Source organism: Temnothorax longispinosus, chromosome 8 (assembly GCF_030848805.1).
Source record: "Temnothorax longispinosus isolate EJ_2023e chromosome 8, Tlon_JGU_v1, whole genome shotgun sequence".
In the NCBI taxonomy this organism is placed as follows: Eukaryota; Metazoa; Arthropoda; class Insecta; order Hymenoptera; family Formicidae; genus Temnothorax; species Temnothorax longispinosus.
Genome location: NC_092365.1, coordinates 20,941,199 through 20,957,492, shown reverse-complemented (window position 1 = coordinate 20,957,492; position 16,294 = coordinate 20,941,199). Strand labels below are relative to the sequence as shown.

The window sequence follows — 16,294 nt, the reverse complement described above, 5'->3', positions numbered from 1 at the left end:
TCGCGTGCGCAGAGTATTTCCGAGGCCAAACTAAATCTACGCTTTGTACTCTGGTCGACCTCCGGAATAATCCGTCGCACGTACACAAGCTTCGTTTATGTAATATGTATAATATTTATAGTAATGGATGTAATATTTATAATATATATGCGTGTGTATATGCGTTTATTTATTGTGTATATGTTTATTTATTTATTATCTATGTATGTAGATGCGTGCATATATAATTACATATATTTTGTAATATATACATCTATATATAATTATATATGTACTTTTAAACGGTCAATCGCACACGATGCACACCTGTCGAGTGCCCAAGTACGGATTAGCACGAACATGACATTCCCCGATGAGAGATGATACTCAGCGATGACGGTGTCGCGGTTAACGCAAGGCACGCTCTACCTAAGTCTATTCTAAAGCCCTTAATTAGAATTCCTCTTTACTTTATAGTAACTATATTCCTGTTAAAGACACTAATTCTTCATTGCTTCAATTTGCGCGTATCCATGCCAATTATTTTCATAATCGGAGAGCAACTCTCGAGTAAATTATGAAAATACATTGCCAAAGATATAAATGTAAACGCCAAATGTAAATTTCAGAAGGTCAAATTTCGTATATCTCAATCAATAACTGAAATATATATTGTTATCAATATATACAATATATTGATAACAGATCGAAATAACTTTTTACGGAGGTGTACCTCGAATTCATCACATGATACACTAACCAAAGAGCTGATTGTTCAACATTAGTTAATTGTTCAATGAATTGACCGATGTGTAATTGTAAACGATGGATTACAGAGCGGATTCGCAGCAACATAAATTTCGTTTCGCTAAATTTGGAAATGACAATCATGGTAAGCGAACATTTAACATCTCATAATTTACATTATGATACATGTGTATAAAAAAGAGCCTCGGATAAAAATGTTTGAATTGCTTGTCGGTTATTCGTGCTTAGATATTCTCGACGTGTGACACTGTTCGTGACACTACGACCTGTGTGCCGCCGTGTGTTAATGAACGGGCCCGCAAAGAAGCGGGCCACCACATACGCAAGCGAAGATGGTTCTGGATTCAAATTACAATACCTTGAGAGACTTGGGAAAGCCTCGAAAGCTCAAAAACGCTCTATACACTTATTAATCGTAGTTTAGAAACTTCACTTTACTCGCCACTTCGGGCGATCAATTAGGATTACTATATTCTTGGCGTATGCATGTATATATGTGGTCCAAAGAAAGATCCACGTCGCTGGAGGAGCTAGAAATGCTGATAAGCTTTCCCGACTTATCTTGATATCTCCAAACCAAATAATAATTTTCACAGACGCAGTCGCACGCTTCTAAATCTACCCGCAACGCAGATCTCTCGTGATGTTTGTGTGATGTTTGTTCGTTTGTGTAAGAGAAAGAGATTTGGCAGATAGTATATTAATCGATGACAATGTATTTAACAATCTATTTATTCGGCAACGTGCTTGTATGTATGTATGCATGTATGTATGTATGTATGTATATATGTCGCGTATAACAATTATCGTATATATCGGTAATAATTCATTAGTAAGGCAACGCTACGAAAATTCTTCCCTAAAAGAAGTTTGACAGAGTGAATACACGCGCGATCGTAGAGAATTGTATTCGACGCTATTTCTGATAATTGAGGCTCGCATTCGTGAATCGCGTTTATGTGTGTGCGAAAAGCCGCACCCACACACATGAAACTCGGCTGATTTAAGATCTTCCTCGTGAACAGATAAAACTTGAAATCAAACAAAAAATTTAGCATTAAGCGCGCGATATAAATACGGGCCTGAATTGCTTCATAAAATCAGTCTATCCGTCGAAAGTTATAATTTGTCCTGCCAAATTAGTTCGAACGAGTAGATTTAGATAACAATTAGCTCTGTAAATATAAGAAATTAATTTACATGTTGGAGATTATCGAGTATAATGTATCGAAAACGTAATTGAACGATGCTTAAACTAAAGGAATTCGCGATAATCTGTACTGTTAATAATGTCGAAATAAACGATACTTGTAATCACGTTAGAACGACGCATCAATAATTATGCAACTTGCGCGTTACTACTATTATCGTAGTATTAAAATACACACGAAAGAGACGTACATTCTACACACAGTACAAATACGTAGCGTAGACATATGCTTTGTCGATAAAGAGCAGCAAGCGGCTTTATAATCGTATATAGAGGTCGAAATGAGACGGACATTTACATACATCTGTGCCTCTTCTATAATTTGTTCCGGCTTTATGCTGATTATTCTTAATTTGAACGGCTAAGGGAATTCATGCCTAAAGATAATAAGTAGTAAAGAAACGAATACTGTCCATTTCACACAAAATACGAGCTTTTGCACGCCGCTGGATACTAGAAGAGACGACGCTTTCGGTCCCTCAACGTGTGTGTACGTACCAAAAATGTTGGAGAGACTCGAAAGAGCGAAAAATGTGGCCTGCGTTTGTAAAAAGAGTCCTCTAATTACGCACGCGCCTGTTTTTTATTCTACAAATATGAGTGTAAAGATCAATCTCTGTCTGGTCCAATGCACGAACGATCCGGCGATCTAAGAGTTTGCGAGCTGGATCGTCCTCTACGTTACGAGGAAGGAGTCTGAAACGTTCGATTTGTAAAACACCAAATTCACTACCGACTCGTGGAGTGAATAGTTTCCACTCGAAAAAACATGCCTAATCAGGAGAGTTGCCTATATTAGCCACGCAAAGATGAAACTTGTAAACGGCCAGAGAATCTAAACAATCATGTGTCTACATACGAGGGTACTCTCTTTCTCTTTCTTTCTCTCTCGCTCTCTCTTCACCTATGACTAATCTTTATAATACAGCATTATGCATAAATCGATAAACGTATGTAGTACAAGTCCCACTGTTGATTATTATTTGCCGTTACATTACCATAGTATAATAGTGAACATTAAGAACATCGAAGAACAGTCAGATAATGAATCTCGTCGCTTCCTACTTTATAATTACCCGCGCGACAGACTATTTATTCTTGCTTCTCTAATCGGACTTCATTTATCTCAGTAACAACTTCTAGAATTTTCTATGATCGACTTTAATGATTATATTCCGCGTTAGATCAAATTTTATGCTTCATTAAATTTCAGGTGTAAATACTGAAGTTTCAAAAACCATTTTTTTGAACGCTGAATGTTACATCTTTCTAAATGTAATACTAGATCTACACGTTATATTATATTTTCTAACAAATCTAGAATTTCGGAATATTAGTAAAAACGTTTCAGAAGACATTTAATCGAATACATTTAAGTAGACTCGAGTGATTCGATAATACGTAGCGTTTCGATAAAACTTGATAATCAATTCGATTTATCGGCAAAACTGGCTAAAGTTTAGCTAACAATTGTCCATACTTTGTAAATGTGGTCCGATTACGACGAGCAATCTAGCAAATAGAGACCGAGAACCTAAGAAGGAGAAACGTTCAATAACTTACGGAGCACAGTACAATATCAATCCTCTATTAACTCCAAAAATATGTTATTCTTTCCTATACTTTATAGCTACATGTCTATCTCTCATGAGAGTCAATGTTACTTTGTTTACAGTAATAATATAATTTTTTTATACGAACTGTCCGTATAACGCGATGAATATTTATAATCCTAACTCCACAATGAAATAGTAAGCCTGCCCCCTTATCCTATATTCTTTTTTTCATTTTTCTTTGCCGTTTCACCGTATATTTACACGAATATCTTTCCACGCTAAGCACACCCAAGCGTTTTCCCGATTTTGCATGATTTTATAAATAATCCGCGGCCCGTACACAAAAAAATACTGATCACACGGGCCTATCGCCCCCCCCCCTCCGGTTTCTTCCTCTCATCGACGAGTTCGTTAATATCGAAACTACCAACTTCCAATTGAGTAATTTCAATATCAAATCAAGCCTCAATTCTCGGGCGATCGTTCGCGATCCAATAAATTTTTTTCTCCACCGGCGCGGAATTGACTTGGAGATTCTATATACGTTAAATAAATCTTATTATCGGACACACTTAATCTCATCACTTTAGGCACTACACCTAAGACTAATATATCACTCCCCCACCACGGATGCAATAAGAAAAACATATGTACAAATATTCCAAAACGATTAAAAGAACTAGATGCTTATCTCTAATGTGTTATTATACTAACGAAAGGAGTAAACGTTACAATTGCGCACGACCGCGGTGTGCGAGCGGACAAACATTACTTTTACAACTCATCAGTCAGCATTTCTAGAAGATCGAATGCCAATTATATGACTAATGTATAAAAACCTGTTTCGTATCGCGGGAAAATCTACCGGTCACACAATTTTAACACGAAATAGTTCTAAAACCACAGAACATTGAATTTCCTTAAACATTTTAAATGATATTCCAAAGACGAAAAGTGACGAAAGGAAACATCCGTGAAAGTTCATGCGATATAGCTTAGACTTCGGAATTAAAAAAAGGAATCGCGCATAAGGTCAATATCGCCTTATCGGTCATCGTGAATTACTTTTACTGCAGCAACGTACGATCTCCCTCCCACGTATAATCAATGTATTAAGATTAAGATACTCCTATATACTTTATATATATATATATATATATATATATATATATATATATATATATATATCACGATGTATATATGTATTTATATATGTGGTCGGGCACGCGAAAGAACCCGTTTAAAGTTAACTGCGCACGACTATCAGCGTTATAATAAAATATCACAACTATATAGAACCATTGATACAGTTACGGTATCTTTTACTTAACTTTCCACACAGCGTTTTATAGCGTCTCTACTTCTTTTTACTTAGGTAATTTATTGTGTGCGTGTGTATGTGTGTGAGTGTATGTGTATGTGGTGGGTATGAGCGTTTTTTTTTTATTTACATCGTGTAACATATATGCGTTAAAATGATCATGAGTGCGTTAACATGACTCGGAGAGCACGCATTGATTGACGATCGACTTCAGAAACTCAAACATACTCGGTACGATACAATACGAAAATCAAGTCGACCTAAGTAAGTGGTCCGTACACGATTTGTACCCTTAAAATATGTCGATATGTCACCCACCTAAAATGTCTCACCACCCTGTCCACCACCACGTGGGTCTTCCTCACGTGGATACCTGACGAAAACGATAACGTTAAATATGACTACAATCGTTCGAACGCCGTACAATCTTTTCATTATTATTATTATCTCTCGAAATCTCAGTCGTCAGTCAAAACTTGCTCGTGAAAAACATGACTAAAATCATCATCGATCTAGTTATAATGCGCGCGAACTTATTACGGGGTGACGAGATGGATGGGGGATAAAACTTATCGCTATCGCGTGGTATGACTACTTGTCTACGCGCGTGCACGTGCGTGTGCACGTGCGACACACGCGCGCACGCACGTTCTACGCACATCCGACGCTGGTGAAACCTAAGGATATGACTCGTGTTTTCCTCTCACGACTCTCACGCGGAGGACAGTTACGGTAGTTATCTTTTTCCTTTTTTCTTTTTTTTTTTTAATGCGACGCGAGTATCTCTACTGTCATACGTGGAAGCATGTATGTATATGTACAATTGGGCGCGACCGTTATGCCGAGACCGAGAGAGGTGGATACCAAACACGTAGCAAAACGGTTTATGATGATTGCGATGCCTCACTGAAACGTACGTTATGTTATAACACACTCAGTCTATGTCGAAGAAAAAGAAGAACGGACTTCCCTTTTTTACTTATCCTTTTCTTTTTTTTCCCGTTACAGTTAATTACCCAGTGTAAATACGATTATTCGTTAAACAGGCACATCGAGTTGGTTAAATATTTCTTTTTTTTTGTTTCCTCGTACAACGTGTACAAACGTATTGATGCGTATACGAAAGAGCAAATCGCTCGATCCTAAGTATAAGGGGATTAAACTGCGTAACTGTAGAAACGAAGAAGAAGAAGAAGAAGAAGAAACGAAGAAGTCTAGGGTTGCTTTTGCCGAAGCAAAGTTCGGCATCGTTAGATTACGTCGATTCATCTGATGCCTCTCGATATAAAGGCACTCGAGAGATTTGCGAGGCTATCATGGACCCGATAGCCGTAACGGCCCTGCTCTATAAGTTAAATATATAGTTAAATTGCAGCTGTATATCGTTTGTCGCTTACTTATTGTATCGCGTAAAGGGCTCTCTTCTCAGTGATACCGGTAACATGTTTAAAACTCCGTTACACCTACGCTACACTTGTATATCTTTATATATCTATATATTCTGTAATTTTCTCCTCTCTTTCTCTCTTTCACACTCACTCTTTCGCACTTTTCCACACTCTCGCTCTACGTGTAAAATATCTCTAATTAAACTCTGGACGTGAATCACTCTAAACAACATACCGCAATGAATCCCATATACGCCGAATATTACCGTTACAAACTTTCTATACATTTATATTAATAGAATTAGTGAAACAATGCCTATAAGCGTTATTCCATTAAATCACGAAATACATGTATTAGCAGTTGCGTATAACGACGCCGGTACCTGAAGAACTATGTATGTGTGTATGCGTACCGCGTCTATGATACCGCCTGAGAATGATAAACTAGAGTGAAAACCATTGATGTGAGACAGGCCTGGTCAACTTTAAGCTTTTTCGTCACGACACTTCTCCCTTTCCCCCTACTTTCCGTGGATGAAAAGGAAGAAACTATGTGGCTCCGGTGATCGAAGTTGACCAGGCCTGATGTATGATGTTGACTATAGTTCGGAAAATGCAACAAGGAAGAACATGATTGAACGAGAAAAAATTAATTGCGAAAATTCGTTTTATGAAAACTATTTATAAATAGAACCCCCCCCCCCGTATCATTATTATTACATCTATACACGCGGAAAAAGAAATATGCATAATATGCGAGTTTGTGATATCCGCGAGAAATTCTTTATCGTAAGACTCATTATGATACTTTATTGCTGTTTGGCATACATTTCTTTCACAGAATGCGTTTCTCTTTCTATTTCTCTCTCAGCATTCAAGGAGAAATTACTCTACTCTGTATTGAAAACAGAAACTATATCACTTGTTCATTTCTTTTTCTATTTCTTTCACTGATTTGTGCAATGGTACTTGATTCGAATATCTTCCTTTTGCCAAAATGCAAAGCATTAATGAAAAAAGAAATATTAATGAAACGTCGTTAAACTTATATACAATTTATGAATTTTTCAAAATTGTGGTCATATAATTTCGCGTTTCAAACCACGAGCTCAAGGCATGCTGCCTGTATAATATTATTTATACAATTCAAAACAAAATATTAGGCATAAGAACAACGATAGTTAGCAATGATAATGACAATGGAGATGATAACGAGCATGATGACGATGAAAATGATAAGATGAAGACGATATAAAGTAATAATATACGGATAATAAATAATGAGACTGTTCCAAAAAAGGCACGTCAAAGCTTTTGTCGATTTGGATATCGTGCAATCACCTTAATAAATTCGTGACTCGATTCTAAATCTCTGGCTTATTTCTGACGAATGCTCCTATATATTTACGACAACCCTACTTGAATAATCTTACTCGAAGAAGTTCGGAATATGCGATATAACTAAATAATGTACGTGTGGACGTATGTATGTGTATACATGTATGTTGTATAGTATGTGTGTTAACGTATACTTGAATAACAAGCTACAAACTACAAAGAATAATGTGGCTACCTCGTTAGTTTTGAGTGCCCGTTATGAATAAAATATCGTAAAAGATTATAGAGCGCTACATCCCTTAGCGATATTCTTAATGTAATAGAAAAAATTCCACGAGCAAGAACAAAAGGAACGCTACTACAACAATCGGAAAAAACCTAAGTTTGCTAAAATGATTTTGTTAAGGAGCATTAAAAATAAGATACTCGCGCGCGATATGTCCTGCGACATATAAAGAAATGCAGACTCATACGCATTTAAATTAAATTGCTACTATCGCATATGAAGGATGTTCGTTAATAACAGTTCCACGCACACGTGGATCGGCACTGCCGCTATACGTGCGTATCTCGTCTATCATCGATATTAACGTTCCCGATCTGTTTAAGTCACGTATCAGTTCCATATATATGTATATATATGTATGTACAATAGAGAGAGAGAGAGAGAGAGAAACCATACGTATGAGCCTTAAACAGATCGGGACAATTCGATAGAAAATTTTGGTCTGTACAATGTCCTTATAAACTCTACCGTTTCCGTAATAAAACATCGGTGTCTCTGGAAACTTACGAAATTTAAAGCATGCCGCATACGTCAAGATACACGTGTCACTCGAAGTTGAAGAAAAAAAAGAAAGAAATGTGCCAGATGATAAATCTCGTGAGAAATCAGCTCACGTACAATCGCATGTCAAAGCAGGATAGTCTTTCTCCCTCGATTTCTTTCCCCCTTGTGAAATTGTCACGGTAAAACGATGGAATTGTTTCGGACAAGATAAGAAAGACGTAATAAACATATACAAAGAGAGATCTAGTTATATTGACCGTGATCTCGTGTCTCGTTTCCTACGAGAACGGTCGGAAAGGAGTGGTCGCTGCTTATATATAGGACGGATTGTCAAAATTTTTGCCTTAACACACTCCTGCTCTTTACTCATTTCGGCAAACTCGCTCGATCGTGAATCTGTGTTATCGTGCTACTGATCGTACTCGCAATCGCAGCGGTTCAGGCGCTCCCTACCCGCTTCATTTACTGGCCAGGCCTGCACGAAAACGGGGAAAATACGCACGACACTTTTCTTTCTCCATTACGTTTGATCGACGTTCGCTGATTGGCACGGGCGGCTCGTAAGTTCCCAGAAAATCGTACAATTTACTCGTTAATTATTTGTTCGTACACAACTCTAATTCACGGCTCTCGACAGGAATAATTTACTCGGTAAACCATAAATTGGAAGGTTGGTATTGGTGTTTGGCTGGCGAAAGCGGGGCCAATCCATAAACGGCTGCAGGCTGCATATGCGCAGGCAACGGATGTGCTGCGTGACTCGCCAGTAACGGTCTGGCCGAGCTGTGATGAGCTGGCGGTGGCAACGCTCGACTAGAATCATACAACGTTAATGGAGACGAGCTGTAAAAAACGGGATAACGCACATTAGAAAGTCTCCATAAAGCTCTAAAAAAAGAAAATTATAAGTTTTTTCTTATAATATAGTATACAAGCATTTCAGGGTAAACTCAGGACAACAATTAACTTTGACAAAATTACGTTACAAATTTTCTATTGGCAGGATCTCGATATTTGTCATCAGATAAAAAAATTCTCAACAAAATTTTGTTCAAGTAAAAACGATATGAAATAAATTCTTTGCACTTATTATAATGTTAATTCTATTTCCTTACAATTTATTTTACATTATATTAAGAGAGTTACCGAGAGTGACCGATTATGATAACAATTAAGTAAATAGGAAATGTACCAATATACGTTCAGGCTAGATCTTTTGTGCTTAATAATATTATTCACGTTTATTTTATTAGAGATGTACATTTCTTATTTAATATATATTTTATTTTACATTACACAACGAAGGAAAATATTCTTCAGCGTAAGTTTGAATGACCAACAAATAAGCTAAAAAAAATTTGATTTACCTGACATAACTTTTTCCCGCGAACACTTATCAACGCTTACTTTCAAAAATCGAGCCATATAATGCCTTTCGAAAAGTGAAAACTAAACATCGGTTTCCTGCGAGTTTGCGCTTCGATTTAATACATGCCACGAAACGTAACGTTTACGAAAGAATAAACTCGCAATCACAAGTCTACTTTGGGGTTACATATGATATAAATTTAACGCTAGAACAAATATGTAGAGATGGGTAGACGCATGCATCGACTAGTTCTCTAGTTACCCACCCGGGTGTGAATCCTTGATACGTGGGCATTTGTTGCTGGATAGCGGTAGCAGCCTGCGATGGTGCCGCGGTAACGTACACAGGAGGCGGCACCGCGTGGGCTCTCGAGCGCACGTGAGCATATTCCTGGTAGAGGGGCTGTCCCAAATGCTGGGCGCTTCCTATCACAGCCCCACCGGCGGGACTCCTACCACCGCCACTGCCGCCGGGACTTAGATGAGCCGGATGTCCGTGATGACTGTGGGTATGGCCCGGATGGGCTGCCGTACCTACGACCTGGCTCTGCCTACAAAACGCAAAACAAAATCCACCCTTTCGTTATGCGGTCCACATGCTTCGTTTACTTACTGCAATATGTCTCTTTAAGGACGAAATAGAAGATTTAACGGATGCGCACACTCAACAGATTCGCAAACTCCTCTTCCAGTTCTCTCTCGTACAATCGAAAGAGGAAATAAACTAATTTATAAAAAAATTTTGTTTTATCGGATAGAGACTCACATGCCGTTTACTTGCCTAGAATCGTGTTAACTGCTTGCCACGCTTGGCTCGCTCGTTTCTTTTTGAAAAAAAGCATTGCTTACATACATATAACACGCCGATTATTTAATGAGAACATGCTCCGCCGCTATGTATCGTGTCGCGAAAATCGCTCTAGAGTTCGTCTCATGATTACGGTACATGCCCCGATAAAAAAAAAAAACAAAAAAAAAAAAAAACCGCGAGCAATCATGCCGAGGAGGACGATTCTCACCTATATTGATGCACAGGATTGGCCACCACCCACTTTTGATGTTCTCTCGAATGAGCAGCCGGTGGTTGAACGTACTCATGCTTGTACTCGGTTCGCTTCCCAGGCCAGGACACTCGTTTGTCCGTGCCGGTCGTGTACACAATATGCTGCTCTTGGAGGTGAGGATGCGCACTACTCGTGGTCACATACTGCAAGCAGTGGTCATATATGTCATAGACGTCATCCTAGAAAAACATTAATCAAAGGAAATTACTAAGAAAATATAATAAAAAAAAGATAAAACTGTCGCGGCCTTGTTCCCCTTCTTCCCTCGCTTAGTCGAGTGTTCTATAGTGTATTAAATAAATAAAATAGTTCATGTGTTCCAAGAGAATTAGAAATAAAAATGTATAAAGAAAGGCGTGATAGAAATCTGGCGGATAGAAATCTCAGTTAACCTGATAGGTCGGTGGCTCTTTGCAAGCTGGCGCGTGACACGGATGTGGAGCAAGGTACTCGACACCGGGTTCCAGTTTCGTCGCGACGTTCACCATGTTACATTCGGACTGCACCTTCGCCAACAGCCGCTTCTTTTGTGACTGAGAGGAATATCCTGAGCTACTGTAGTAACAATGATAGGAAAAGTTAATCAAGAAGTTTAACAATTATACACATTTTAGAAATTAATACAAGAGTTAAGCAGAATAAAAAAAGACTAAAAAATAACCGGATATGTTGATTTTGAGAAGTTTATTAACGGATTCCTCTCACGTAAATCGTCATTTATTGAGCGCTCACCTGCTAACATGATGTTGTTGCTGCGGCTCATGCTTAATTAACTGCGTGGTTTGCTGATGCTGCGGGTGTTGCGGCAGGTATAAATGAGCATGAGAGCGACTTGGGCTGGCTTCGCCGTCACTGTCACCAACAGTTACACAGCTAATGACATTCTTGCGTTGCGTTCGATGTGACGACGAGCTGTGCGTCGTAACGTGCCCGTTCGCATGCTGACTGCTCGTGTGTGCTGACTGTTGCATCGGCTGTACAACGCGCGGCGTCGATTGAGTACTGCAAATTCAAGGAAAGGAGAATTTCTTTATTTAGAGTCATCGAGGCAATCGTCATCGCGTGCTTCAACCATTGGCAAGTTAACGCCGCATCCATGAAATATCGCATGCTAGAGATTATTTGCAACGGTTATTTATTTATTAAGTGATGTGGCTTTGTGTTAGTCGACAGTTGTTTCACACCAAGCTCCGCAACCAGATCCCTAAATAGCCCGTATCTATCCCGTGATAAAACCAAGTGAACCAAGTAAATCGTATTTTTGAAAACTAGTAGTAGATTTTATAAAATGTATAATTTATGCTAAGGATGTAATATAAATATAACTTTCATGAACATACTAAATACATATATAATCTAAAGACTAAGTTTTCTTTCCAAGCAAAAGGTACATTAGGTAGAAATTGATTTTGGATGACTAGTAGCAAAGTATCGAAATGGAAAGTAGGAAATCAATCTTAATGCTTTGTGACATTCAATCTGTTAACTGCATATTCTCAACAAAACCTAATTGATTATCGTTAATCACATAACACCGCCATATTACATTAATATACCTTCGTATGACTTCTTCACGGACAGGTCGTCCGTCGCCCGACAGGCGAGTTGCCAAACTTTGACAGGCGCTGCACTGACGGTCTCCACAGCTGTCAACGATATCCATGCGTGATTCTACTACCAACTAATAATGCACTAAGAAATATGCGTGCTTAACCAAATATTTTTTTCAACAAAAAAGATAATCTGTCAATAAAAATATAATCTGTCAATATTTTTAATATTTATATTTTTAACGTTTTCTTGATTTGCCTATTGAGAAGATTGATAAGCAAATTTGTATTACAATCTCGGTAAAAATGCGAGTTTTAATGCTATAGATGTGAAAAAAAAAATCTTACACCAGTTATTACTTTTTATATGAATAAACATGAGAATCATTACATGTATCTATAATATCTAAATCTAAACTCTACGAAATTATATCGGTTCCAATCTCTACTTGAAATTAAAGTCTAAAGTCTAAAATCTAAAGTCTAAAAATTAAAAATTAAAAATATATCCTAAACTACATTAAAAATTTTCGCATTTTTAGTATACGAATTTATAATATATACAATACTGGTGATGTAGACTTAGTATAACACTCACCATTTTCCAGGTGTCTCATCTTCACTATCACTGATTGTGATAACGGAAACGGCTGGCGAAGGCGTATCATCAATCGTAATGGTCTGCTGTCGCACGGTTGCGACTGGCTGATGTTCCACGTTATGACTACTACTGTGTTTGCTACTGTGATGATGAGACTGCACCGGCTGCTCTTGCCAATGGCTACTCGACGGCGAGTGTCGTCGCATGCTACTTGGCGGTGTGCTCTCCTTGACTCGTTTCTTCACTGGACTCAGTTGTTGCGTCTCTTTCTTGTGTTCATGTCTATGCTGAGTCTGCTGAGGTACCGTCACATGATGCTGGTGATGTTTGGTGACAGTGCGCTTGCCCCAGCTCTGCGATGGATGTTCGACGAGTGCACTAGCATTGTAAACTTCCGTGACAGGAAATACCGGCCGCTGATCCTTCCCCAAAACAAGGGAGATTAGTTAAAAACTGTTATTGAGAAGTTTCTAACTTTACGACGCATAAAATGAGAAGAATGTTTTATAGATATAATGCAGCAATAAATAATATAAAATATCACAAAATGAAAAAGAAAAATTACTCGCAAATATTGATAAGAGCCTCATTTTTTCGTTAAATATTACAGATAGTTTATTGGTAAGTACTACCTGTAGAATAGCAGAACTATCGACGATAAGAGGCCTTCCCCAATCTCCAGTATCGCTAAGCAGTGGTTGCTGAATATGCTGCGGTGGTAACTGCTGCCACGATGGTACGATCGCAGCCATCTGACGGCTTCCAGCAGGCCAAGATGTCTGTACAGCATTCTATGATGATCATAAACGTATCAGATCGTCAACACACCAGACCATTATATGGTCATTCCAAAGTGAACATTGTTTTACTTACGGTAAGCAACATTTGCCGACCAGTCTCGACCATAGACACGGGAACTGCAGCATATTGTTGCTGGGCAGCTGCAGCCGCCGCGGCCACAGCTTGTTGCGATATAATGGACGATTGTATCTGCAAAGGTGCTTGTTGCGGTTGCGGTGGCTGTAAAATAAATTGTTATTAATGATTAACTGTTCCTATAATAAACTAATTGCTCATATACGATTACTATTCTTCTTACTTGAGCAACAACTACGTGCTTCGCAGGACTTGGCATAGTCTGATAGCCATGCGGTGGACACAATATGCCGGGTACCAGTTGATGCGGAAAATCGTGCACGCCACTCCGTCCGCTGTTGGATCCATTAGACGAACCGCTATATTGTGTCGCCCGTCGACTGCTGTTGCTATATATTTGGTACTAAAATTGAAAAATAAATAAAGTAGAGCCAACAGTTTTTATAAAATATTGAACTTAAAATAAAAGAGAAGTGAGCATAGTGAGGAGTATGTAAAGTCTGTCGACTCGTAGGCAGATCTTAAATTCGATTCCGAATTCATCTCATATATACCTCAATTCATAAGACATTGACTATTAAAAAGTTAAAAGTTTTGAGTAAAATATAATATTGTTGTAGCATGAGAGTGTAATCCATTTCGGAAACAGTAAACTAATACATGCAAACATAACAAGATAAAGGATTATCTAAACATACCAGACTGTCATATCCTGTTTGCGCGGTACGGTGTTCTCTGACTAATCGCTGCACTTGATTAGACAATTGATTGTTAAAGGTGAGAGTCACCGCACTGCCGTTAGTAGTCGGTACAAAATTGGCTACTAAAGACGTTGGTGGAGGTGGCTGAGGCGCCGGCGGAGCCTGATGATGCGCAGGACTCGCAGTGAAATCTCCCGCGCGCCTGCAAACCTCCATCATCTGGACGGAAGCTTTGACGTTGTTACAATGCGCGTAATCGACTAGATGTGATAGAGTAACAAACGCGTGGTTCAGTGCCTCGCCGGGTGTTATACGGCGCTCCTTTAAACAAAACAACAGTTGTATGAGAAAAACTCCTTGTTATACACGAAAAAAATCTCGCTCTAATAATTAAGAGCATCGATTAAATATTACCGATATTTGGGGGCCGGAGCTCAAGCGGGGAATCTTGGGCCCCGACCCCGACCCCGACCGCGCCCCCATCAACACTCGAGGGTGCGCCGAGAGGGGGTGATGATTCCTCCTCGCCGCAAAGAGAAGGCGTCCCAAATTGAGACACCGGAGTCCCGCAAATGTCCACAACATTCGACATGCGCGGGCCCCGGCGAAGAAAGTAAGAACGGGCGGGGGGCACACCAGAAATAATGCAAATGCCAGTTCCCGGTGTGTCCCCCAAACACCTGAAGTAGGTCACCCGGGGGAGTTTTAACCGATAAGAATCCCTGGCATACTCCTTGGTCTCTCCCCGGGGACCTATAAAGGTTTCCTCCGTAAATAAAAAAAAAAGAGATATTACCGATGTCACTACCTGGTCCATTGTGAGCATTCTCTTCAAAAGGTCAATAAACTCTCTCCTGTCCGCTTTCTCTGGCAAGAGTTGACCACCGTCTAAGTCAGTCGGTACATTAACCTGACCGATATCGTCAAGGCAATTAAAAATATATTTTCTTGCTTCCTTGGATTTGATACCAGTCTCTGCCTCGTGTTCTTCCGGTGTTTTCAATCGCCAAAATGGATATGTACCTAAAAGTATGCGCGAAAATTGTAAGAAAAATTCTCGCTACTCAATATCGTTGTTTTGTATCAAATTACGCACTGTCCATATCCCGGTAAAAGAATTTTGTTGTTTTGCTGGCGTTGTTCAGCATATGCTCCGTCGGTAGGCCCTGCGTTTGACTTATATATCGAATTTGATCGTACTCGGAGCTGCCAGGGTATAAAGGCCATCCTAGAAACAATTCTGCAACCACACAGCCGAGTGACCACATATCTATCGCTTCACAATACGGAAGTCCCAGTATGATCTCGGGTGCGCGGTAGTATCGTGATTGCAGGTAGGTGTTACAGACGGCTTTTGACACGTGCGAGGCAGATCCAAAATCGATGACTTTCACTCGATACGGCTGACGCATTGGATCAACCAGCATAATATTCTCTGGTTTCAAGTCGGCGTGTATCAATCCTAATTGCTGCAAAGATAAAGGCATTTGCACGTTAGTTCTCTATGTTGATCCAAATACCAAATGACACACGCATGACATACTATAATGATACTGTACCTTCAGTTTCAATAGCGCAGTCAATACCTGCTGGAGAATGGGCCTGATGTATTTGAGAGGTAGGGGTGAAAATTTATTCTGTTTCAAGAAATCGTAGAGGTTTTGCTCTAGCATTTCGAATACCAAGCAGGTATGTGACTTGTGCTGGAAGCACTCGTAGGCGCGCACGAAATTGAACTCATCCGCATTTTCCTGACTAAGTCGAGACAGGATGGAGACCTGCAA

The 16,294-nt window shown here is 39.3% G+C and overlaps 1 protein-coding gene across 12 annotated transcripts in view; it reads right to left on the bottom strand.

Moving 5' to 3' along the window:
* Positions 1-975: 975 nt before the first annotated feature.
* Hipk (Homeodomain interacting protein kinase) overlaps positions 976-16,294 on the bottom strand; it is a 31,589-nt gene continuing 16,270 nt past the window's right edge. For 5 of the 12 annotated variants that reach the window (XM_071786060.1, XM_071786059.1, XM_071786061.1 and 2 more), the window contains 14 exons: positions 16,070-16,288; positions 15,607-15,979; positions 15,307-15,533; positions 14,508-14,831; positions 14,033-14,212; positions 13,807-13,953; positions 13,566-13,724; positions 12,931-13,355; positions 12,339-12,428; positions 11,515-11,784; positions 11,175-11,337; positions 10,738-10,961; positions 9,985-10,269; positions 976-9,193 (listed from right to left, as the gene is read on the bottom strand). In XM_071786060.1, coding sequence (XP_071642161.1) covers positions 8,995-9,193; positions 9,985-10,269; positions 10,738-10,961; positions 11,175-11,337; positions 11,515-11,784; positions 12,339-12,428; positions 12,931-13,355; positions 13,566-13,724; positions 13,807-13,953; positions 14,033-14,212; positions 14,508-14,831; positions 15,307-15,533; positions 15,607-15,979; positions 16,070-16,288 — 3,285 coding nt within the window. In that variant the 3' untranslated portion in view covers positions 976-8,994. The remainder of the gene's footprint in view (positions 9,194-9,984; positions 10,270-10,737; positions 10,962-11,174; positions 11,338-11,514; positions 11,785-12,338; positions 12,429-12,930; positions 13,356-13,565; positions 13,725-13,806; positions 13,954-14,032; positions 14,213-14,507; positions 14,832-15,306; positions 15,534-15,606; positions 15,980-16,069; positions 16,289-16,294) is intronic. The other 7 variants (XM_071786067.1, XM_071786063.1, XM_071786066.1 and 4 more) reach the window with 7 other exon arrangements.